The sequence below is a fragment of the Taudactylus pleione genome, unplaced genomic scaffold (genome assembly GCF_031769625.1).
Source record: "Taudactylus pleione unplaced genomic scaffold, aTauple2 ptg000619l, whole genome shotgun sequence".
NCBI classification, from domain to species: domain Eukaryota; kingdom Metazoa; phylum Chordata; class Amphibia; order Anura; family Myobatrachidae; genus Taudactylus; species Taudactylus pleione.
In genome coordinates, this window is record NW_028285021.1 from 4,398,303 (window position 1) to 4,424,347 (window position 26,045).

General features: G+C 48.1%; 1 protein-coding gene across 2 annotated transcripts in view; it reads left to right on the forward strand.

Moving 5' to 3' along the window:
• INCENP (inner centromere protein) overlaps nt 1-21,773 on the forward strand; it is a 42,133-nt gene extending 20,360 nt beyond the window's left edge. Inside the window, exons 8-18 of one of the 2 annotated variants that reach the window (XM_088454549.1) lie at nt 12,067-12,103; nt 13,242-13,359; nt 13,435-13,581; nt 14,638-14,747; nt 14,953-15,073; nt 18,936-19,055; nt 19,577-19,752; nt 19,852-19,963; nt 20,066-20,221; nt 21,164-21,320; nt 21,397-21,773. In XM_088454549.1, the coding sequence (XP_088310675.1) occupies nt 12,067-12,103; nt 13,242-13,359; nt 13,435-13,581; nt 14,638-14,747; nt 14,953-15,073; nt 18,936-19,055; nt 19,577-19,752; nt 19,852-19,963; nt 20,066-20,221; nt 21,164-21,320; nt 21,397-21,611 (1,469 nt within the window). In that variant the 3' untranslated portion in view covers nt 21,612-21,773. The remainder of the gene's footprint in view (nt 1-12,066; nt 12,104-13,241; nt 13,360-13,434; nt 13,582-14,637; nt 14,748-14,952; nt 15,074-18,935; nt 19,056-19,576; nt 19,753-19,851; nt 19,964-20,065; nt 20,222-21,163; nt 21,321-21,396) is intronic. The other variant, XM_088454550.1, reaches the window with a different exon arrangement.
• The last annotated feature ends 4,272 nt before the right edge of the window (nt 21,774-26,045 follow it).

Sequence of the window (26,045 nt, forward strand, 5' to 3'; positions counted from 1 at the left end):
AATATACTGCAGGTTATGGTGCATACACACGATCAGATTTTTTCTTCAGATATGGACGATAACGATTTAAAAATCGTTCAGTCGTTCATATCTGAAGGAAAATCGTTCATATCTGACATGCCTGAACGATGGACGATCAACGATGTGCGTTCCCGTTTGTCAGATAACGATATCTGACATCTGATGGGTTTGCAGTCAGACTTGGACGATTCCATTCATTTTAATGCAGTCAAAAATCGTTCAAATCGTTCAAAACTTTAGTCAAATCGTCCAAATCGTTCAAATCGTTTAATCGTTTAATCGTTCAGTCGTTCATCTGACAAATCTGACCGTGTGTACGCTCCATTACTTTACCACCCTTACCGTGCAGTCATGGCTGCATGTGTGCTCCCACTATTCACACTAATTATAATGCTTATCCCGAGGTTCGTGCAGTAATTCTGCCTGAAGCTAAGTGTGGGGAAATTGCTTATGGTCACTAAATATCCTACTTTACTGTGTGCCACTGTTTGGGATACAGTGCAAAGTATTTGGGGCTCTTAAAGTGTCAATTGGTTGATTTTTGCATTTTCAGTGAACAAATGGTAGAAAGCAAGGGTTTTTTATTACATTTTTTTAACAAAAATGACATGCTCTAGATTAATTTTGGTGTGCATAAAAATGCTCGTATGGTAACTTGTGTAACTTTGAAACCACTTAATCAAACACCTGCCCCTCAATACAACTCTCCATATACCTGTACCAGAATCTGTATGTAATGACGGCTGTCGGGATGATCCTGATAGTTTGTATTACCCTCCCCTTTTGTAGCCTAACCCTCCCTATTAGTGCCTAAACCTAACCCTCCCCTCTAAGGGTGCCTAACCCCCCCTCCGGTATTTTGACAACTATCTGAAGTCCCTTGTCGGGATTGAGACTGGCAGCATCACTGCTGCCGGTCTCATAACTACATGCCACCTGTACCACATCATTTAAGCCATTATGTATTTTTGGCTCATATTCTGCAAAAAGCATTTCTACTTCAGGGTCCATAGGGGGTCCACAGGGTTGACCTTGGGGTATAGCTGGATCTGGATCCACGGACACCACGCAGTTAAAGCTTTGCTGCTCCCAGGATGCACTTGGGTCCGTCCTCCTCTATACCCCGCCCCCGACCACAGGCACCTCAGTTTTAGTTGGTGCCCGGCCGGAGTCGGGTCACCCTGTCGCAGTGGGGCTGCAGGAGCAGCCCCTAAGCTTTATTTTAAAAGAGAAATTTTTTATTTTTTTCTACTTTTTTTACACTTTTAGAGCGGCAGCATCAGACTGTCCTTTAGGACGTCCACGCTGCCGCTCCTTCTCCCCGTTGGCGCCGCGACGCCAGTACAGCTCTGGGGATCGCGGCGGGACCCCAGAGCCTGTACTAGCCGGGCTCTGGGGACTCCCTTGACTGCTGCCGGACGCGACGGGGATCAGGTAAGCCGCGGGTCGCCGCGTGCGACGGCCTGCGGATACTTTTTATGCAGTCAGAAGCTTCCGGTCTCTGGGGACAGACCGGAGGCGCTAGCGGCGGCGGCGGGGTCCCCCTCTATTGAGGAATACCCTGCGTTTCCGCTAGACCACCAGGGTAACAGGTTGGTAGCGGGACCGGCAACCCGGGGGTTAATTGCTAGCCAGGGGAGGCAGCCTTCCCTGTCTAGCGGCTCCTCCCCTCAGCTCAGCGCGCCTTTCAACTAGCAGTCTGGCGTCGCTGAGCTGCTCTTAACTTACGGCCACGCCTCCTCTGAGGTCTCCGGCAGCCATCTTTACTGGCAGGCATCGTAGACTCCCAGGCGGTATCAAGTGGACCGGTCCCCCTGTGTACCTCTCCCCTGCTAAAGGACAGTGTACACAGCGCTATAGCCCTCCCAGACATTGGGCGGTTGATTGTAGCGGAAGGTGCAGTGAGTACTAACTTTTCTGCATTGTATGTGACTATTGCTAGTGCTGCCTGTCTGTGACTTATTCTCCTTGCTGTCAGCTTATAACTATCCCTTTCCTTCTCCCACGGCCCGGCAGGTGTGTGGGGGAAGGGCGTTTTTCTGAGACCCTCACTTATATAAATCACGTATTAGTGGGATCAGTCACATACTGTTGTGTGCTACACAGTACCATATCTGGGCTGTTGTGTCGCATACTGGTGAGTGCGCGGGTGTTAAAACCGTAATTCCTCTGGTGATACGTATTTCTTGTGTATTTACGGTATCATGTCTGATGAGGAGACTGAGCGCTCTGTGGCTCCTGTGCTATTTTCCTGCAGACGCTGTGCTGCTGGAGTTGATGGGGAGGACTTATCTCAGGATGGTCTGTGCGGGCGGTGCCAGCTGGTACCGGGCCCCTCCAACCCCCCTGTATCACAGGACCCTCCTTGGGCGATGTTTTCACAGGTGCTGGCGTCTATTGCGGACCGGTTATTGGTCCCATCAGCGGTCCCTTCTAGGGCGTTGCCGCAGCCCACCATCACCCATTCCCCGGGTGTTCCACAAATGTTGGGGTCTCCCCCCGGGGCCCAGACTGTGGGTCCTTACTCGGGACTGCCTGTGTATGTGCAGTCTTCCCCAGTGACGCGTCAGTCTGTAGTGCCTTTGCAGAGTTTTGCTCCGACGGCTCCTCCGCCTTGGGTGGATGTTCTCTCCAGCTCCGTACAAAGTCTGGCGGCTTCATCCTCGGCGTTTCAGTCCATGTTGCAAGTTGATGTGCCACCAAGGGCGTCTAAACGTCCGGTTGTGAGTTCACTGGCTGCGCAGTTGTCGGACTCGGAAGTGTCCTCAGATGATGGAGAAATCCATGAGGACTCTGATTCTGATGCCATGGGGCAGGAGGTGGAAGCCAAGTCCTCCATTAATGTTTCAGCCTTAGTTAGGGCGGTGCGGGCTATCCTACATGTTGAGGATGATGCGCCGGCTCCTAGGTCGAAGTTTCCTAATTTTAAAAAGGCCAAGGTGACTTCAACTGTGTTCCCCCTGTCTGATCAATTATCGGATCATATGGCGGCGTCCTGGCAATTACCTAGTAAGAGGTTCCATCCACAGAAGAGGTTGGCGGCGAACTATCCTTTTCCTGAAGCTCATTGCAGGAAATGGGAGACTCCGCCGGCGGTGGATTCCCACGTTACCCGCTTGATCAAAAGCGCGACGCTGCCATTGCCGTCTATCTCCTCTTTGAAGGATCCCACGGACAGGAAGGTGGAGACTTGTTTAAAGTCCATTTATTCTTTTTCCGGGGCGGTGGCTCGCCCGTCCATGGCTATCTCCTGGGTGGCTAAAGCCATTGAGGCATGGGCCAATGCCCTGGAGGATACCTTTCCTGATGAGGCTCCGGATATCCAGAGAGCGTTAGTGGGACAGATGCGGGATGCAGCTTCCTATATTGGGGAAGCGTCTTTGGATGCCAGCCTGCTCACTTCTAGGGTGTCGGCTGCAGCGGTGTCTGCTCGGCGCTCCCTGTGGCTGAGGTCCTGGAGGGCTGATGCAGATTCTAAAAAGGGTCTGGAGGCCTTGCCTTTTAATGGTGATTTACTATTTGGTCTGGATTTGGACAAAATAGTGGATACTTTGGCTAAGTCCAAGTAGGCTTTCCTCCCTTCGGCCTCTGCGCCGGCTAAAGTGAGGAGCTCTGCTTTCGGGTTCAGGGTAAGGCAAAGGGCCAGTCCTTCCCGAGACATTCGGCGACCAAGGCCGCACCCAAGCCCAAGAAGCAAGCATGGAGTGCTCGGCGCCCTTCTTCCAAGCAGGAGGATAAGCCTGCTGCCTGATGGGACGGGCCTCTCTCTGGGGAACCCAAGAGTCGGAGGCAGACTTCTCCAATTCGCCCAGTGTTGGCACAATACCACCACAGATGCCTGGGTTCGAGAAGTAGTCTCTCAGGGGTACGCCCTGTCTTTTCGGTTCAGGCCGCCCCACCAGTTTTTCTGTACGAGTCCTTCTCTGGACAAGACCAAAGCTGGTCAGATTCAGGTAGCTATAGAATCCTTGCTACAAGCAGGGGTCATTGTTCCCGTTCCGCAGTCTCAGCGCGGGACGGGGTACTATTCTACTCTTTCTGGTACAGAAACCCAATGGTTCTCATCGCCCTATCCTGAATTTGAAGTCTCTGAACAGATACCTCAGAGTTCCCAAGTTCAGGATGGAAACGTTACGTTCCATCATTCTGGCGATGGAACCCGGGGATTATATGGTCTCCCTCGATATCCAGGACGGCTATCTCCATGTGCCCATAGCACCGGCACATCAGCGGTATCTGAGGTTTGCTATCCTGAACCATCACTACCAATTTCGGGCGTTGCCTTTCGGCCTTTCCACGGCTCCGAGGGTGTTCACCAAGGTGATGGCAGTTATGGCTGCCCACCTTCGGGGTCAGGGTCTACGTCTGTTGCCGTACCTGGACGATCTTCTGCTGCTGGCGAGCTCCCCGGAGGTGCTTCTTCGACATCTCCACCTGACCATTGCTTGTCTTCAAGGACACGGATGGTTGATAAATTGGAAGAAGTCCTCCCTGATTCCATCACAGCGGATGGTTCATTTGGGAGCCCTGCTGGATTCTCGTCAGCAACGGATTTTCCTGACTCCGGAGAAGGTCTCCTCCCTGCAGCTGCGGATACACAGTTGCCTGAGCAGTTGCCGCCTGTCGGTCCATTCGGCTATGAGAGTTCTGGGGTCCATGGTGTCGACATTCGACATGGTGGAATTTGCCCAGTTCCATTCCCGGCCCCTGCAGGGGCTGATTCTATCGGAATGGAACGGGTTATCTCACCGGATCCGCTCTCAGATGCTGGTGTTGTCCCCGGAGGTTCGGCAGTCTTTGGCTTGGTGGCTTCAGACAGCGCATCTGGTCGAGGGGCTCCCCTTTTGGATCCCGGACTGGGTCCTGCTCACGACGGATGCCAGTCTCCGGGGTTGGGGGGCTGTGACCGGCTCATTATCGCTTCAGGGTCGTTGGTCCGCGGAAGAAGCACTTCTCCCCATCAACATCCTGGAACTGCGGGCTGTGTACAGGGCCCTGCAGTCGTCCGGCCCCGCTCTTCACGGAAGGGCGGTTCAGGTGCAGTCCGACAACGCCACCACGGTGGCGTACATCAACCACCAAGGGGGAACTCGCAGTCGGGTAGCAATGTCGGAGGTGTCTCGCATTCTTGCTTGGGCGGAGTGTCACGTTCCAGCGATCTCGGCAGTCTTCATTCCCGGAGTCCTCAATTGGGAGGCGGACTTCCTCAGCCGTCACGACGTGCATCCCGGGGAATGGTCACTTCACCCAGAGGTGTTTCAGCTACTCGTGGACAGGTGGGGGCTGCCGGAGCTGGACTTGATGGCCTCCCGTCACAATCACAAGTTGCCCGTTTACGGGTCAAGGACAAGAGACGCAGGCGCCTGTCTGGTAGACGCTCTGTCGGTGAAATGGATGTTTCACCTGGCGTATCTGTTTCCTCCGATATCCCTGCTTCCTCGGGTTCTGCGGAAATTCAAGCAGGACGGCGGCACGCTCGTGCTGGTAGCTCCGGCGTGGCCCAGACGTCCTTGGTACTCCGATCTGAGGTGCCTCTCCATCGACGTTCCGTACCTTCTTCCTCAGCGTCGGGACCTGTTGTCTCAAGGGCCCTGCCTTTACCCGGATCTGGGTCGGCTGTCTTTGACGGCGTGGCTCTTGAGACAGCAGTCTTGAGGTCTAGGGGTTTCTCCAGTTCGGTCATTGGTACCATGCTTAGGGCATGCAAGCCTGCTTCCGCGTGGATTTACCACAGGGTGTGGCGCACTTATTTTCAGTGGTGTGAATCCAGAAACTATGATCCACAGGTGTTCCGGGTTTCCAGAATCTTGGAGTTTCTTCAATCGGGTTTGGACCTCGGCTTACGCCTGGCCTCTCTGAAGGTTCATATGTCTGCTTTGTCCGTGTGGTTTCAGCGACGGATTGCTACACTACCAGATGTTCACACCTTTTTCCAAGGTGTTCTCAGGATCCAGCCTCCCTTCGTGGCTCCGTGGAACTTGGCGGTGGTACTGAGGGTCTTGCAGGGTCCTCCTTTTGAGCCGCTTGAGTCGGTGGAGCTCAAGTGGCTGACGTTTAAGACCATTTTTTTCCTGGCAATTGCTTCTGCCAGGAGGGTTTCAGAATTGGGGGCGCTTTCCTGTCGCCCTCCTTTTCTGATTTTTCACCAGGACAGGGCGGTGCTCCGCACGCGTCCTGAGTTTTTGCACAAAGTGGTCTCAAAGTTCCACATTAATCAGGAACTTGTTGTGCCAGCTTTTCAGTCACCTGATCTTTCTGCTGGTGAGGCTTCCTTGGATGTGGTCCGGGCACTTAGAATCTATGTGGACCGGACTGCTTCGGTTAGGAAGTCGGATTCTTTGTTTGTCCTCTTCGGTTTTCACAAGAGGGGTTGGCCTGCCAACAAGCAAACGTTAGCCCGTTGGCTTCGTTCAGTTATTTGTGAGGCTTATGCACAGGAGGGTTTACCTGTGCCAGCCTCTGTTAAGGGTCATTCCACTCGTTCTGTGGGTCCCACTTGGGCTGCTAGACGTGGCGCCTCCGCTGTTCAGCTGTGTAAGGCGGCTACTTGGTCTTCAATTCAGACGTTTTTGAGGTTTTATGCGTTTGACACCTTCGCCTCTCAGGATGCATCCTTTGGGCGCCGGGTACTCCTTTCAGCACAGGAGCGTCCCCGCCCTTAGTTGAACTGCTTTGGGACATCCCCAAGGTCAACCCTGTGGACCCCCTATGGACCCTGAAGTAGAAAACAAGAGATATGGTAAGAACTTACCTTTGTTATCTCTGTTTCTACGAAGTCCATAGGGTCCACAGGGCGCCCGCCCTGACTCACCTGGCTTCCAATGGGCTGTGTTGCTGGTCACCGGTTTTCCGTCTCCCATTTCTGTGAGTATGGTTTCTTGTGTGTTCCAGTCTTCCTTCTCTCTGTTTAGTCTCCTCCTCCGGCCTTAGCTGCTTACCAACTGAGGTTCCTGTGGTCGGGGGCGGGGTATAGAGGAGGACGGACCCAAGTGCATCCTGGGAGCAGCAAAGCTTTAACTGCGTGGTGCCCGTGGATCCAGATCCAGCTATACCCCAAGGTCAACCCTGTGGACCCTATGGACTTCGTAGAAACAGAGATAACAAAGGTAAGTTCTTACCAATTCTCTTGTTATCACTATTGGCCAATTATACTATTGAGAAACTTCTGAATGCAATATTAATAATAAGGGTTGGTGTTTCCCAGAGGCTCTGAACCAAGTCTTTCACTTTAAAATAGAGATTTTCACCTACTCATGGGTTCCACAGGTATGCAAATTAAGGTTAAATTAAAATTATTCATTATTACGTGTTTTTTTCTTCAGGGTTCATAGGCGCCACAGGGAGACCTTGGGGTGTAGGTGAGGATCTGAATCCCGGGCACCACGCAGTCAAAAGCTTTCAGCTCCCAAGATGCACTTTGTGCACTCTCCCTATACCACGCCCCCGAGCCAGCAACTCAGTTTTGTTGGTGCCCGGCCGGAGTCTGGTCAGTATTACGCAGGGGGCTGCCCTTAAGTTTGTTTTATTTTTATTAATTTTACTTCAATTAGAGCGTGCAGCAGCAGACTGTCCGTGGGACGTCTGCACTGCCACGACTTAAGTACTGAGCCTGGGAGCTCGGCGGGTATTCCGGGGGTCAGAGCTAGCCAAGGCCCATGGGGAGGAACAAGACTGCAGCCGGACAAAGGGGACAGGTAACAGACACGCGCATTAAGGCATTCAATACCTACGGTCTCAGGGGATAGACCGGAGGTGGCTGAGTGTGGACGCAGGCTCTAGCAACCGTGATCCACTAGACCACCATGGACAATCGTGTGGGAACCAGCATCCCAGGGGGGGTTAACGATCAGCCAGGGGAGACAGCTTCCCCATTTCAAGCGTTTCCTCCCCCTCATCTCAGGGTGCCTTTCTTCTGAGGTCTGGCTGCTTTGAGCTGTTCTCCTCCGGCCACGCCCCCTCTGAGGTCTCTGGTGGCCATTTTCTTCAAGTGGTGCAGTTGCTGCTCTCAGGACAGCGCGAGGTCCAGTCCCCCTGCATACCTCTCCCTTGGGTTAGTGTATGTAGCATTATTGCCTACCAGACACTGAGTCTACGTAGTTGATTGTAGTGCCAATTTGCAGTGTGAATTCTGCCTTGTATCTGACTTATGCTAGCGCTGCCTGGCGGTCTTTTTTCCCTGTCAGCATAGATCTATACCTTTCCTCTAATCTGCCCTAATACAGGTGTATGTAGGGTGGTTCTTATACCTCACGTATATAAAAAGATAGTATTTGTGAGGTCTGTCACATACTGTTGTGTTCTGCACTGTGCCATTTTTAGGCAAAGGCTCCTGCATCTTAACCCAAGCATCAGACAGGACAAGTGTTTTTTGCATATTTAGGCAGTGGGCTCCTGTAGCTTATCCAAGCATCATCAGGACCAGTGTTTTGCTCTCCAGCTAGTATACTATATACTCGTGATTGCGTCATACACCGTGCCATATTGTGTGTCCGACAATGTTAACAACACTTCTGCACCCTTTCTGCTATCTTGCAGGTTTAAGTGAGGAGGATTTGGTTTGGGAGTGTCCATGAGAGGTGTTCTAATCCTCCATGAACCTCAGACCCCTCTCCTAAACCTCCCCCAAAACAACAACGGTTGGGCTGCCTTTTCTCAGGTCCTGGCCTCCATTGTTTTGTTTTTTTTTCCCAGTTGGGGGTTACCTCGACAGACCATCATGCCCTCTCGGGGTCTACCTAAACTATGCAGACTCCTCCTGTACCTCAGCAGTCTGTCATTCCCTTACAGGGACTACCACAGGCTATGCATCCACCATGGGTATAGGTTTTCGCTGCTTCAGTGCAGAGCCTGGTGACTTATTCTACCACCCTTCAGACCATGTTGCATGGTGAGAAACCCCCGAAGCCAGCTAAGCGTACTATTTTGTCGTCCGTCCACACAACTGAGTCTGAGATGTCATCTGACGACGGAGAGATTGCTGAAGCCTCTAACCCTGACTCACCTCTGCAAGAGGTGGAGACTAGGTCAAGCATTAATATTCCTGCTTTGGTGCGTGCTGTCACCTCCATATTGGTAAGAGGATGACGAGCCAGCCCATCAATCTAAACACCCTCAGTTTAAACGTGTTAAGGTTACTTCGGCAGTATTCCCTCTATCAGATCAGTAGATCACATGGCCCCTGCGGTGGATTCTCATGTTATACGTTTAATAAAGAGTGCTACACTACCTATGCCTTCCATTTTTTCCTTTAAAGGATCCTACAGATAGGAAGGTGGAAACTTGCCTGAAATCTATATACTCTTTCAGGACCTGTTGCCCGCCTGTCCATGGCTTTCTCATGGGTAGGTAAAGCTATAGAGCTGGGCCGATGCACTTGAGGACTCCTTCCCCTTGGAAGCTCCTGAGAATCAGGTGTCATTGGTTAGCAACATTAAGCGGCTGCATATATTGGTGAGGCTGCTCTGGATTACAGTCTACTGACCTTCAGAGTCTCGGCCGCCGTTCCCTGTGGCTGCGCTCTTGGAGGGCGGATGCTGATTCTAAGGAAGGTCTGGAAGTCTTGCCATACAATGAGGAGATCTTGTTTGGTCCAGACCTGGACAAGACTGACACATTGGCAGCATCAAAATCTGCATTTCTGTCTTCAGCATCTGCCCCCTCAAAGTCTCGAACCTCTTCTTTTCGGTCCTTCTGTCCCCATGGAAAACCCAAAGGACAGTTCTTTCCTAGACAGTCCGCTACCAAGAAGGACATCAAGCCTAAGAAACGGGCCAGGAGCACAAGACACCCTGCTTCCGAACCAGAGGATAAACCCTCAGCCTGATGGGACGAGCCTCCCTCTGTGGGATCCCAGAGTGGGAGGCTGACTTCTTCAGTTTGCCCAGTGCTGGTGTCAAACCAGGACGCTTGGGTAAAAGAAGTGGTCTCTCACGGGTATGCCCTCTCATTCCTTCGAAGACTACCTCACCAGTTTTTCTGCACAGGCCCTTCTTCAGACAAGAACAAGGCCTTTCAGATCCAGAAAGCCATACAGTCCTTGCTGCAGGCAAGAGTAATTGTGCCAGTCCCACTATCCCAGCGAGGGACTGGTGGTGATTCTACTCTTTCTGGTGCAGAAGCGGAATGGATCTCATCGGCCTATCCTCAACCTCAAATCCCTGAACAAATTCCTCAGGGTGCCCAGGTTCAGGATGGAAACCCTACGCTCCATCATACTGGCTATGGAATCTGGGGATTTTATGATATCACTGGATTTTCCGGACGCATACCTACATGTCCCTACAACGCCCTCTCACCAGCGTTATCTCTGGTTTGCTATACTACAGCAACACTTCCAGTTCCGGGCTCTTCCCTTTGGCCTGTCCACAGCTCCAAGGGTGTCTTACCAAAGTTATGGCTGTCATGGCGGCCCATCTGCGGAGTCAGAGTATCTGGCTACTACCATACATGGACGACCTCCTCCTACTGGCAGGTTCTCCAGAAGTGCTTCGCCACCACCTGCAATTGACAATTGCCTTTCTACAGACGCACGGGTGGTTAATGAATTGGAAGAAGTCCTCCCTGAATCCCTCGCACAGGATGATTCATCTGGGGGCCCTACTGGATTCTCAGCAGCAGAAAATATTTCTGACTTCAGACAAGATCTCCATATTACAACTACGAATATGCAGAGGCCTCCCTAGGCGCCGGCTGTCAATCCACTCGGCGATGCAGGTTCTGGGAGTCATGGTGTCCACCTTTGACATGGTGGAATATGCTCAATTTCATTCCAGGCCTCTTCAGGGGCTGATCCTCTCCTGATGGAACGGATTACCCTACTGGATCAAAGCTCAGACAATAATGCTCGCTCCGGAGGTGCGTCTGTCTTTGTCTTGGTGGCTGCAGACTTCTCATTTAACCAAAGGTTGCCCCTTTTGGATCCTGGGCTGGGTGGTACTCATAGCTGGGGCGCAGTGACCGGTCCGCACTTTTTTTTTTTTTTTTTTTAGGGTCATTGGACAGCAGTTGGAGCAACTCTTCCAATGAACATATTGGAATTTCGGGCTGTTTACAGGGCTCTTAAGATGGCCATACACATACTGTACTTCACGGGAACCCCGTGCAGGTTCAGTTCGACAACGCCACCACGGTAGCTTACATCAACCATCAAGGAGGCACTCTAAGATGGCCAGCAATGACAGACATTCTGACATGGGCAGAGTCACCTCCCGGCCATTTCGGCAGTGTTCATTCCGGGAGTTCTCAAATAGGAAGCTGAATTCCTCAGCCGTCCCGACATGCATCCAGGGGAATGGTCTCTTCACCAAGAGGTGTTTCAACTCCTAGCGGACAAATGGGGCCTCCCAGAGGTGGACCTCATGGCCTCCTGACACAATCACAAATTACCAGTGTATGGGTCCAGAACAAGAGATGCCGAGGCAACCTTGGTGGACGCTCTGCCAGTGAAGTGGGCCTTCCAGTTTGCCTACCTGTTTCCTCCAGTCTCCTTTCTTCCTCGAGTTCTAAGGAAGTTCAGTAGCGGGGGCCATGCTGCATCCAGCAGCATGGCATCAGTAGCAACACACTCAGATCTTTCTGCATGTACATTTAAATCTGAGGATGCAACAGACGACCCGCTAGAGAGCGACCTTTAACATTGTGATAGTGTCTTACACACTGGACGATTTGTCGTTCCGATGCATTGTAATCGGCCAAATCGTTCAAATTATCGTCTAGTGTGTTTCCATTTATACACAATGTCGACATTCAATGTGGATGTCAGCATGTCATCTGTCTACATTCTGAGCATGTAGACATGGCGTACGTCAACATACTGATCAGGTTGGCATTATAGTGTTGGCATAATAAATGTCAACATCTCATACCACACCTAAATATATAAAGGTCTATATTGTCTAGTTTGAGGTTTGTATTTTTGAATATTGTGGGTTTTTTATGGAATTTTTTTAGTACAGTAATTGACCTTTTAATTGTACTGTAAAAATTGTACTAGTAGTAATACCTTCTAACCATATTTGACTTTCTGATTTGATTCTGTATTTACAGAAACTGGTTCAGACATACTTGATGATCAGACTATAAGGTAAATGTCTTACTAGTGCTTGAACTCTGTACAAAGAGGAAGGTCCTATTTGTAACTCTAGTGTAACTACACTTCAGCAATAGTAAGGCCAGTGTACTTCACCCCCTAGAAGTCAGGACACTGGAATATAGTAAATGAGACTGTAGCATGGCACCACCTTTTTTTCTTTTTGGTGGAGTGTGCAATGTGATGTAGAAGCCCAGCCAGGAGTCTGGGAACACTGTAGACCTGCAACTCTGAGGGCTATTTTTGTGTTTATTTTGCCTAGTTTCGTCTATCATTGTATATGCTCCATAGTTTGTGTAGTACATACCGTATGTCCCCTTGCTTGATCATTTATCTTCATTATATGTTTATGCCTTTTGTTAATGAATGGGACTTGTTGAATGACTTCCTCTTATACCACTTTCAGACAGAAGATGACAAATAACCCAGCATTTGCGTGCTGGGTTGTTTTGCTCTTCTGTCTGAAGGGGGGTAGACAGGGATTGGCAAATTACCAAATCATACATTTCTATCCAGTAATTTGCTGATTAATATGGCTATGTATTCTGTCTGAAAGGATCAACCCGGGTCAAAAATCCCGGGTTGAAGTCCCGGAACAATACCTGTGTTGACCATCAAATTACCGGGTTCAAATGAAAGACCCGGTAATTTTGGTTTTCTGTCTGAAAGGGGTATTAGTTAAGTGAAGTACAGGTTGAGTCTCCCATATCCAAAATGCTTGGCACGCAAATATTCCAAAATACAGAATATTCTGTTGTCATAATGAAATATCTTGGGAATGGGACCCAAATATATACACACAATATGAATTTGTTTTATATACACCTTTATACACAGCCTGAAGGTAACTTTATACAATATTTTTAATTTGTGCCTTAGCCAAAGTTTGTGTACATTGAACCATCAAAATCAAAGGTTTCATTAACTCAGTCATGCCAAAATAATTCGGTATTTCGGAATATTCAGTATTTCTGAATATTTGGATATGGGAGACTCAACCTGTATAGTTTTTCGGAGTGTATAGAAATTGTACCTACAGTGATAAACAGGAGTTATTGTAGAACGCTAGTTTAGATGTCGTAGCTTTGTTTTTAGATTAAGGATTAAATCTAATCCTGCCGTTTTATTACAGGCGGAAGAGTTATAAGCGAGCTGTGGATGAACTGTCTGATGACGAGCCTCTCAGCGATGATCAGATGCTCTCCCCTCCCAGGAAGAAGACTCCATCTCCACCATGTCCTCCCAGCAAAGTAAGTTCCCATCCTGTTGAAAGAACACCCCTTCCCTTGGACATTACAGCTAAGTCTATGTATCTTTTCTTCTAGGTTGTAAAACCTCCTCCCCATATGAAGAGTTTTCTGCATACAGTGCAGAAGAATCAGTTTCTGATGATGACGCCAGGATCTATTGGGAAGAGTCTGATGGTGAAATCCTTTATAAAACGCAACACCCCACTAAAAACAGATCCAAAGGTATGTGCGTGGTGACACTTAATTGTTACACTAGATTTAGATTTTTATGCTACTATGGTTAATTACATTTGAGTCGTGTATATATGACTGTTCACTTGCAGAGGAGATAGCAAGTAATGCTGTTGGACACTTGGTAAACCATACATGTATTAACAGGTTCACCTTATATACTGTGCAGAATTTACTATTTTCTCTAGGGGGAGATTCAATGCAGTGGGAGTTGAATAGTGGCGGAAGGTTTGGTCTCGGGGCTAGTCCATTCAGTGCACTGTTTAAGTCCAACACTTACAAGTTAAGTCGGAGAATGCTGGTTCTCTCTACTTAACCTGGGTGTTTAGTCGCAGAATGCCGGTACTCGTGACTAAAGTGCTGGCCCTGATGCTATTAGGTAAGCCGGATAACTGCACTTTAGTCGAAGGAACAAGCATGTTAAATGCAAAACCAAGCTGGTGGCCACACAGTCATCTGTCCATACCTTTGCAAATTCTACAGAATTGCTGTTTGCATCCAAAGATGCTGACTTTGTTTAGCACACGCCAATTTCATATGGTTCCCTTCCTTCCTCTTCCTTCTGGAAGATCCCCATGGTTCCAGTGTCGTCCCCACCCCCCAATTGCTTGTTGAGAGTGGGATTTATATACTTGCGTTAAATACTTAATCATTCTGTTGTGTGAGGCTTGGTTAGAAAAATGACTGATCCGAGTCTATAGGCTGAGGGAGACAGAGGAGAAGCAGTTTAGTGTGACTAGTTTCTTAGAGTGCTCAAGCTCCTGCATGCACCTCTATACCCCATGGTATTCGTATCCCCCCCTTAGTATTTTTTTAATGATTGATTCAGAAACCGTTTCTTATACTCTCAATTTTGTTTTTTGTTTTCCTTCCTTGGGTAATACCAGACAGAAGTAAGTAAATTCCAATGTTTTGAAGGTGTCACAGGTGTGTGAGAGGGTGCTGGTCACTTTGCTTGGTGTGGCTGTTCTATTTGCACAGTCTGGGGTATATCAAACAGGTGGTTGGTGTTTGGGTGCCTTCATTTTTCTTTTTGTATTTTCTTAGGAGAAGGAGCGTCAGCGCCTTGAAGCTCTACGTAAAAAGGAAGAGGCTGAGCTTCAGCGCAAGCAGAAGATTGAGGAGGGAAAGAAACGAAAACAGGAGGAACTTAAGCTGTGAGTAACCAGACGGTGCAGTAATGAGCGAGTCCTCGCACTTGTTTTCTGTAAAGCTTACGCAGTTAGGTTGATGTTTACACCACACAGTGACGCAAGCAGAGGGATCTAGTGACCTTTAAAACCAATAGATTTATTTCTCATTCAGATTATTTCTATGGTGCAGTTTCAGTTCGTTCTTCTGCCTTAATTTACCTTATTTTAGGAGGAGGGAAGAACGATTGCGTAAGGTGTTGCAAGCGCGTGAGAGAGTGGAACAGATGGAGGAAGAGAAAAAGAAAAAGATGGAGCAGAAATATGCCCAAATAGATGAGAAGAGTGAGAAGGTAAGTGTTTTTTAAGTTGGTCCTGATCTATACATTTCATAAACCCTGTAACAGCCAGCAGTAACACACACACATACAAAAATAGTTTTCCTCTTACTGCCTTAACTGGGGGAGACTGCTAGACTCTGGGTTTAGAGGGGAGGCTCAGACGTAAGAATTAAATAGTTAACCAACAAACTCCTCCCTCCTCCGCTGGGTCTTCAGTAGGCATGGAGATTTATTTTTTTACATTTATTTTATTTTGACTTTATTATTGTGCCTCAGTCAACCTTTAATGGGACTTGGTGCCCCACAGACTGGGTCCACAGCGCTGGTACTCAGTGTGTTTTCTGCTCTGTAGAGGTTTCCAGAGTGAAAAGACACCGGCCATACTGCTTCCAGGGAGCCTACAGCATCAATTAAAGAGATGGCTACTGCCTACAACAGGGCAGCGATGGACTGAGATTAGTTGCCCTGCTCACATGATCTGTTTGACAGGCTCCAGCGGCCGACAGTTATGTTCCAGTGGATACTGCAACAGCTGTAGGCCTCGCGGAGAAATAATGGGGGGAAAACAACCTCTGGATGACTCAATTTTCTACTCTGGCCTGAATAGGGAATTGTTCCCACCCCTTCAATGGGGCTCATCCTTGGTGAGCTTTTCTTCTGGACTGCTGTAAAACTTACTCATGGCTGTTTATAGACACAGACTAGGGCTTTCTGTCATTGTTGTGTTTTTGTTTTGTTTTTTTAATGTAGTAATAGGTTGTTTATCCGGGTGTGTTGAAACCACTAATATAGTATAGTATTCTTGCTGGGAAATCCTCCTTTATGCTGCATACACACAGGACAATTTTCCTTAACGATGTAGTTCAACAATAAATCGTTCATATCGTTCATTTTTATGCCGTGACCGGTTGACCAACGATGCGCATTCCGGCATGAACAATAACGATATCTATGGTCGACCGTACATGCAGGCCAACTTGACCAAGTTTGTCAAGACTTGCCTGTAAAGACATGACTTCACTGATAGATATCTATCATAGATCTCTATTAGTGTGTACACCCAGAATAGTTTGCCCTGCACTACAGAATGTTGGATGGAAATCTATCATCGATATCTTTGGTTGTGCAAGTTGTACCGTGTATGCAGCATTGCTCTATAATTACCTATTTATATATAAGAGAATGTCCATACCATATTGGTATCATAACATACCAAGTGTATGATGTATAGAATATCAATGTCTTGGAGGTGGACACACAAACTCAATTTGTTTCACAATTTATAGACCAAACTAAAAAGTTAAATAAAAACCATAAAAATATAGAATTGCTTAATATATAATCTTAAAAAAATAAAAAAAAGTGTAGGGGTGTGTATATATAATAACATTAGGCAAAGGCAATTCAAGTAAAGCATTAAATACATATGTAAGTTACTAATTTTGTAGTGTCAATGCATTTTGCAGACAGGTCTGCTTTTTGGGGCAGTAAGTCTTTTATATTCTACATTCTGAGCTATTTTCTCCCAGTGATCAGATTACAGAGACAGTGGCATTAGCAGTTTTCTGTCAGAATGGTAGCATGTCTGTGTAGTGGCTCAAACCTCAGAGCACCTTCCATGGTTCTTGACTAGCCACTGATGCTGGGATTTTTGCCATCCAAGATGATCAACGGCTTGTCTTAGCTGTGGTTTGGGATTATTGTACTGGGCCCTGACCAATTGCCTGATAGTTCCAGGTTTAACTGTACCTGAGCAGCACTTCTGTCCCTGGTAGATTGGTTGCATCCATTTAAATTTCGGCTATTACAGCTTTAATTTTATTCATGGGAATACCAAATCCAAAGGATTCCTTTTTGTGGGAGGTTCACGTTGGGTCACTATTAGGTGCAGATTAGGTGTGCCCCTGATCTGGGGGCATCCTCGCATCATAGAACATTAAAGTCCCTTATATCCATGTGCCTTCTGGGGTGGCACTTAGAGCACGGCTTGTATTTGGGATTTGGAAATTCTATTTCCAGTTCTGGGCCTTTTGTTGATATCTCTGACGGCTCCACAAATGTTCCTTATCAGAATGTCCTTATGCAGTTAGCTTGGTGTCATTGTAATTTCCTGTTTGGATTGTGGTCTTTGGGCTGCTTCAGAACCCCCTGTGTCTGCTGGTTCCAGAGGCTGATTATTTTTTTGAGCCTTTTGTCGACACCAGCAAGGCGGCTTTGCCTAGGTGAATGCTGGCTTTCTTGTAGGCAGTGCCTTTTGCTGGATGATATTTTTGGTCTGGATTATTTTGTCCCTTACGTCCTGAGCTAGGCTTTTTATGGGTCTTGGATGACTGGTTCATTAGTATTCAGTCCAACATTGCCTCTGGGAGAGTGTGATCAAATGCATCAGCAGGACTAGTGCCCGTGGCCTCAGCATTTCTCCTGTCTGGCTCGGATGTATATGGCATGCAGTTTTTCAGGCCAGGTTGTTAGATAAGATAGGCGTCTTTCTATCGGAGAGGGCTCAGTTCTTTTGAGTCCGCTTTTCTGGCCTGGTTTTCTGGAGCAGTGGTCTAGACTATGCTTATTGTATGTCAACCAGCTATTGTGTGTACAGGCTGACCTTAATCCCTGATATGCACTCCTCCTTTCTGCACACACTGTTGCCTTAGATCTCATCTGTTCCTTCTTGGAGTTTACATCTAGTCTTTGGCCTTTCAAAGTGTCACATGACTCAGTTGTACCTCCTCCCTAGAGCCTCTCTTTTCTGTGGGCTGTTGTCTTGACCAGAAGTGTTTCCTGATATAACAACCACTTTTGAAAGTGACCACCCTTACAACCCTCCCCCATTTGAAACGGGACGATTCCTCCAATTATCTGATCTCATGGTGGTTTGGCCTTGTGGAACTACCTTAACCATACTTCAACTCTTTGTGGCACTGATGGCCTCTGGTGTTTTTAGATGCTCATAGCAGGTGCTGACTGGCCTCTGAGCAATCTGTAGCACAGGGGTTTATCGCCACTATGGGACAGGTGTCTGTTTCCATAGTACAGGCTTGTGATTGCATTCCTCAAGCTGTGAGCTGTGCTTCTTGGGTGACTAGGCATGGTGTCTCGGTCAAGCAATATGCGCAGGGAGACAAATGTGTTCCCTCTGCTTACATTTACGAAGTCTCTTGTATTCTACTGCCTGAGATGCTGAGTTTTTGGTGTCAAGTACTGCACATTGCTTTCCAGATCTTACCCCCTCCTTAGGCTTGTCTTAGGACATCATCTGGGGGACTTTGTGGGTCTTGCTGTATGTGGTTCTTCATTCGACTTTGTTAGATAATAAAGTTATGGTCCAGTGGTGGTGGGGGGGAGTTGGAGATTGAGTTAGTTAACTACTGTATATACTAATCCTTGTAGAGCGAGAAATTGGATGGAGATAGGAGCTGACTTATTTAGTTTATCTCCAACTACTTGATCTCTCTCCAAGGCTTAGTACATAGACCCCTTTGTGCATGCTATTGAGGCTCTCCCAGCGTCTAGCAGTGTCCCCCATATGGAGAACAATGCGGGTTTTATGAGTACAAAATTTCTGTTGCTTCCTGTGATATTTTTGAGTGTTGCCTCTTGTTTTGTTCTATATGTTTACCATTTTAAACTGGTTGTGCTCTATGGTTGCTAAAGCCTACCCTTATGATGATCAATGAATAAATGGAGTACATTAAAAGTTCAGTGAGATCACAAGTTCTGAGTCCCCATCCCAATAGTAATGGTGGTACAAAATTGTATGCAGCTGTTTGACACCGTACAGGTTGTTTGCGCTATTAGAAACTTTAGTGACTAAGAAGACAAACCTGGATTGCGGTTTGTGCTGTTTTATGTTGAAAGTTGTAATTTTACCTTACAGGTGCGAGAAGACCGCATAGCGGACGACAAAGCCAAAAAGAAAATCACTGTTAAAAAGCAGGAGGAAACAGAGAATAGGAGGCGGCAAGAGGAGGAAGCGCGGAAACTAAAAATAAAACAGGTGTGTAGTGTGTGTGGTACTGGAACCTAAGAGCTAATCTGTCACATGGTTGCTGTTGTATTAATTTCAGGTGCTATTTTGTCATGTGTGCGCACATGAGGGCACTTGCTAAGGCGCTACTTTACACGAGAATTTGCAATTACGATATCGTTCATTAATCGCGCAGTAATTACGCCGGAAACAACCAGTGATGCATGCTCCCGCTTGTCGTTGTCAGTATTTGTCATCGGCTGAACATGCAGGGCCAACCTGACGAGATAGTCAAGTTGTGCATGTTCGGTGGATGAGGGAGGGTGCCTGCACTGAACGACATATTATTCAGTGTTGGCACATTATCCACTGCACGGTATGATCGTTTAAGATGTTCTAATCGTATAGTCGTTCCACTCTCGTGTAGTGGATAAGCGCCTTTTAGTGTTTTACTTGTTTGTTATATATTGTAACCTATTTAAGCAGTCACCTAAATGGACCTTTATTTTATATAGCAGAAGTAATGTTCTTGTGTGCTAACTTGTCGCTAGGAGGAAGAGGAGCGCAGACAACAGGAGCTTCTCTCCCAGAAAAAGCGGGATGAGGAGGAGCAGGAAAAACAGAGAAAGCTGGCAGAGATGCGGCAAGCAGAGCAGGAACGCGAACGGCAACGGGAGCTGCAGTTGGCAGCTGAAAAAGAGCAGGAGCGTCTCAGACTTCAGAGGTGGCAAACCTATTTTTACCAATACCCTGTCATTAATGCATAAAGTATACTCTGCCTTATATCCCAAGCCTTCATGTAACATTATTTTAATTCCTTTTATAGGGAAAGGGAGCGTGCAGAGAAAGAAAAGGCTGTTCAGCTGCAGAGAGAACTTGATCGAGCGGCACAGGAGAAGGAGCAGCAGCGCAGAGAGGCGGAGGAACGCAAAAGAAGAGTGAGTAAATCCTAGCCGCTTGCTAGCTTGTAATCTTTTATATTGGCACACTTAATCCAAGTAGTAACTATAAATGCTAAAACACTGGCCTTGGCATTCTAGGAGCAGCAGGAGAGGCTGGAACATGAGCGTCAGGAAAGACTACACAGAGAGATGGAGGCCAAGAAACTGAAAGAACAGGCGCAGAGATTGCGTGAGGAGCAGGAGAGAGTGGCTGCAGCCAATGCACCAGTGCTGAATGTTACTGTAGATATCCAGGTACTTGGGGACTGATGGCAGAGAGCCTAGGGCACGCTGACGAAGTATAACGTGACCTAAAGACAACTTTGTTCTCAGTGTCATTTGCCTTCAAATTCTCAGTATCAAAACCACTGCTTACGTAGAGGTGTAGTGCTTTTCACATCAATGATTTCAATACTAACATTTTAACTTTTGTATTATGCTTACGCTATTGCATTTGTTACATAGGTCATACACTAGGACAGGGTAATTCAACATGCAGGCCTCCTGCTGCTGTGAAACTACACATCCCAGCATATTAGGGCATGCTAAAACTGCGACAGGGCATGCTGGGATGTGTAGTTCCCCAGCAGCTGGAGGGCCACTTGTTGAGTACTTCTGCACTAGGGTTCCTTTTTTATTTTTTGTTAGTATTTAAATTAATCTGCCAGAATTTTTTTTTTTGGATCGTATGAGGAAACTGAATCACCCAGAGGGGGTACACACAAGCATAGTTAGAACATGCATATAATATCAACACAGATGGGGTGTTTGTCGGAATTGAACCCAAGACCTCAGCGCTGTGAGACTGCAATACTAACCACTAAGCCAACCATGCTGCCACAGTGTTTAGTCAAGGAATCGTTTATTTTTTTTCCTCCAGCGCTGGAACAGGCACCCAAAAGATGGAATTGGGAATCTCCTGGTAGCTGAGTAAATCAATCTTCATTATTTATAAAATTTAGGTTAAGGATATTCTAATTAGAGACCACAATCATAGTATGGCTTATACATTGTGTTATTTTACATCCAATTCCATCTTTTGGATTCCTATTCCAGTGCCGGATGGAATAACGTTCTCCTTACAAAGATAAGCCATTTCTAATCTCCTGACACTCGCTCATAACCATTCAATGTAACATTTGAGTAGCATACATCATATCTTACCAAACGTAAGTCTCTCCTGTGCTTATTACACAGAAATCCCCAGCCTGTGAATCCTATGAGATGACTCCAAAGGGCTGCAAACCGTATGCTGCCAAGAGCAATTCAGATGACTATGGCATGGACTTGAACAGTGATGACTCCACTGATGAAGAGGGCAAACCTCGTAAGCCCATACCAGCTTGGGCATCTGGTTAGTGTTGGTCATTATAATTGTTCAGTAAAGAGATTCATTGTCACAGGTTTATTAATAATGTTTCTATTTTCAGGAAACCAGCTAGATCAATCTGTGCGCCAACAGTACTACCACCCCATAGATCTGGACAGGTTGTTTGGCACCATCGACAGTCCGAAACTGGAGGATATGTTTAATAAAAGCAAACCCCGCTTCCACAAACGCACTAGCTCTGCAGTATGGCACTCTCCCCCACTAAATGGCAACAGACAGCATCTTACTGTGGGCTATGGCTTGAAGAAGTTCTGAGTTGGACTGTAGCCCTGCTAGCCCATGTCCCAGACTATTGCACATAGCTCTGTAACCTCTGTATGACTGTCTTTTATCTGTAATTTTTTATGTTTACTGGCTATCTTATATATTTGTATGGTAGGGATGTATCATTTTAAAAATAAAGATTCTTTAAGGATTGCTACAGCCTCTGCTTAGTATAAAGTTCAGATTTCTGGTGGGACGATTATATTGATAGGTGCTTGTGTCAGTGGTAATGTATGAATGATGCTTCCACTGTGTTAATATTTTCAGAGCAATTCATTGCCTGAACAGTCATTAAAAATTACATTGGTTACTGCTCTTACCAAGTAGAAATGCTGGTAAGCATGATCTGTTAGATGAGTTTAAGGGCTAATCAAGAGAGCTGATGTATTGTATTGTGACTAGACCAGTGGTTCCCAAACTCTCCTCAAGGCACCCTAACAGTCCAGGTTTCTACTCCAGGGTCCTTAGGGATCCACAGGGATACCTTGGGTTCTAGGCTTCGTCCATGGGCACCACACAGTTAAATCGGTTATCCCAGGATGCACCGGGCCCCCTCCTATACCCCGCCCCTAGGCCAAGGCACCTCAGTTTCAGTAGGTTCCCGGCCGGAGCTGGGTTACCACACGGGGGCTAAGTTTCACAGCCCCTGAAGATCTTCAAGAGCAGTAGCATGGACAGTCCAGCGGACGTCCATGCCGCCGCTCAGAGACCCCTGCCGGCGCCGACCACCAGTAGTGATCCGGTGAATTTGGGGGTTCCAGCTAGCGGAGCCCCCGGTGCCCTTGGATTGTGGCCGGACCTACAGGGGGCATCATAAAGTTAAGCAGTGGGCGTCTTCGGTAGACGCCCGCTGTTACGCAGTCCATTGTCCCCAGGGCTGGGGGGCTCCCTGGGGATAGCAGTATAGTGGAGCCAGGCGCTGAGCCTGTGTTCACACTCGACCACTAGGGATGTGGGCTGGAGCGTTATGGAAGTGCTCCAGCATCCCGGGGGTTAACAGCCTGCCAGGGGAGGACGCCTTACCTGTTCAGCACAGGAGCCCCCCTCGCTGCTCTCAGCACCTTCCACTGAGGTTTTGGCGGGCTGAGGCAATGATACTCCCCAGGGCCCGCCTCCCTTGATACCCCCGGTGGCCATCTTAGATGAGCAGACGCTGGTACAGTGTGTGGAGCCTGGGTGCCCCTTACATACCTCTCCTCCGTAATACGAGGTCAGCATATGTAGCACTATCGCTACCGGGCTGCTGCTCTGTGTAGGTGATAGTGCAATTAGTTCAGACAAATTCTGCATTTTATGTGACTATTATGCTAGCGCTGTGTGTGCTTTTCTCCTGTCAGCCATTTACTATCCCTATTTCTTCTTCCTGTTCAGCCCTCTCGGTGCCAGTACTGTAAGGGTGGGCATCTGCCTCACAGTTTAAGGTGTTTATTACTCTGGGAGTCACATACCAATATGTCAAGTTAGGATTCTGTGTCTATGGGTGCACCTCTCCTATTTTCCTGCTCCAGATGTAAAGCAGGCGTGGGGGAAGGGCTGTACTTCAGGATGGTGTGTGTACGACATGCTTACATTCCTGGTACCTCTGCTGTACCCAGCACCTCCCAGGAACCACCTTGGGCTTGTTTTGCACAGGCCTTGAATGTCCTTGTGAATAGGTTGACTGTCCCCCCCCCCCCCCCCCCCTGTCCAACCCCCCCCCTTGCGTTTCCCCAAATGGGGTTCGCACAACAGGCGGTAGTCCTGTCTCCCGTACTAGGGACAGATGGTGATGGCGCAGTGCCCCCCTCAACAGGTTCTTACTCCGACAGACCCTTTTTGGGCTAATTCTGTGTCAGCTATGGTGCAGGATCCACTTAGGCCTGCTAAAAGACCATTATTGTCATAACCATCCACACAATATGATGAGGATGACGGGTCGTCTGATGAGGTCGAGATTCTAGATTTGTCTGACATCCCTCATTTAGGGGCGGAGGTTAAATCTAGAATATATATTCCAGGTCTCATACATCGCGGTCCATGCGGCCATGGTGATAACGAACGACAACCTACCTGCAACACCTACCAATGTTTATTTTAAGGAGGTTAGAGGTACTGCAGCAGTTTTTCCTCTATCTGGTCAGCTAGTAGATCACTTGGAGGAGACGTGGAAATCTCCGGGAAAAGTATTTCAACCTCACAAACGTCTGGCCCGTGCATACCCCTTTGCAGAAGATTATTTCACTAAATGGGAGTCTCCGCCTCAGGTGGATTCTCATGTGATGCGCTTAGTAAAGAGTGTGACTTTACCCATGTCTTCTCTGACGGACGCTACAGACCGTAAGGTGGTGGTGTGCCTTAAGTCTATGTATTCCCTCGCTGGAGGAGCATCCAGACTGGCAGTCTGTTGGGTGGCCCAGGCTATGGAAAGATGGTCGGACACATTGGAAGTATAGTTTGCTTCGGAGTGTACCAGTCAACAGGTTGTGTTAGTGGGTAAACTACGGGATTCCGCGACGTACATTAACGAAGCGCCCTTGGATTTGAGCCTTCTAGGATTTCCGCCGTGGCCGCTCCTTGTGGTTACGTTCTTGGAGGGTGGACGCTGAATCCAAAAAGGGCTTGGAATGCTTACCTTATAATGGGCAGGTCCTGTTCGGGCCTGCTTTGGACAAGATAGTAGACACGCTGGCAGCTGCCAAATCTGCATGTCTACCTTCAGCTCCGACTTCGTCTGGGTCTAAAAACCCGTCCTTTCGGCCCTATCGCCCACAGGGCAAACCTAAGGTGCAGTCCTTTCCGAGACCTTCAGGTCCCAAAAAGACCCCTCAGCCCAAGACAAACAAGTTTGGAGTACCAGACGTCCGGCCGCCAAGCCCTCAGCCTAACTGGCTGGGCCTCCCCTTGGGGGGCCGACTTCTGCGATACGCCCAGTGCTAGTACCAGACCACCACAGACACTTGGGTAAAGGAAGTGGTATCTCAGGAAGATGTCCTCTCCTTCCGCAGAAGGCCTCCTCATCAGTTCTTCACAGCAGGCCTTCCTACAGATCCAACGAAGGCTCTAGCGATCCAGGAGGTGGTGCGCGCTATGCTCCATATGGGAGTCATAGTGCCTGTTCCGTTACTCCTAAGGGAGACGGGATATTACTCCAACCTCTTTCTGGTCCAAAAACCAAATGGTTCATTTCCGACCTATCCTCAACCTCAAGTCCCTGAACAAGTTTTTAAGAGTCCCTTGGTTCCGAATGGAGACTCTGCGTTCTATTGTTTTAGCTATGCAGCCTGGGGATTTTATGGTGTCCCTGGATATTCAGGATGCTTACCTGCATATCCCCATTGCCAAGGCTCATCAGCGTTACCTCAGATTTGCTGTGTCAGACCACCGTTACCAGGCTCTACCGTTTTAGCTTTTCCACGGCCCCTCGGGTGTTCACAAAGGTAATGGCTGTCATGGCAGCCCACCTGCGGGTTGCAGGGGGTTTGCCTGTTACCTTATTTGAACGACCTTCTGTTGTTGGCAGGGTCGCCACAGGTCGTTTGCCATCATCTGCAACTGACAATAAGTGTTGCAGGCTCACGGCTAGCTAGTGAACTGGAAGAAGTCCTCTCTAATTCCTTCTCAGAGGATGGTTCATCTCGGAGCATTGTTGAACTCTCAGCAGCAGAGTATCTTCTTGACGGAAGAAAAGATAACCCTGTTGCAGTCCAGGATTCGCAATGGTCTAAAGAGTCGCCGAGTCTCTTCTCTCGGTAATGAGGTTACTGGGTTCCATGGTGTCAACCTTCGACATGGTGGAGTATGCCCAGTTCCATTCCAGGCCTCTGCAGATGTTGATCCTCTCCAGATGGGACAGAATTCCCCGTTGAATAGAGACGCATGATCAGGCTCACTCCGGAGGTGCGCCTGTCCCTGACTTGGTGGTTACAGAATTCCCATCTCAGCAGGGGACGTCCGTTTTGGATTCTAACTGATGCCTGCCTTCGGGGCTGGGGCACTGTGACGGGCCCACACGTCTTCCATGGCTGGTGGACGTCAGAGGAATTGGTCCTGCCGATCAATATATTGGAGCTTCGGGCAGTGTTCAGAACGCTGCAACAAGCAAGACTTTGAACTTGCACGGACGGAATTGGTACTCGGGTCTTCAGTGTCTGTCCATCGACACTCCATTGCGGTTACCGCAACGTTCGGAACTGTTGTCTCGGGGTCCTTTCCTCTACCCGGACCTGAGTCGTCTGTCTTTGACGGCGTGGCTCTTGAGACTTCCCTCTTGAGGTCTAACGGTTTTTCCAGAGCGGTGGTGAATACCATGCTATGAGCTCGGCAACCTGCTTCGGCTAGAATTTACCACAGGGTGTGGCATACTTATTTTGAGTGGTGTCTCCCTAGAGGGTATGATCCTCAGGAGTTTCGGATATCCAGAGTGCTGGCTTTCCTACAGGCGGGCTT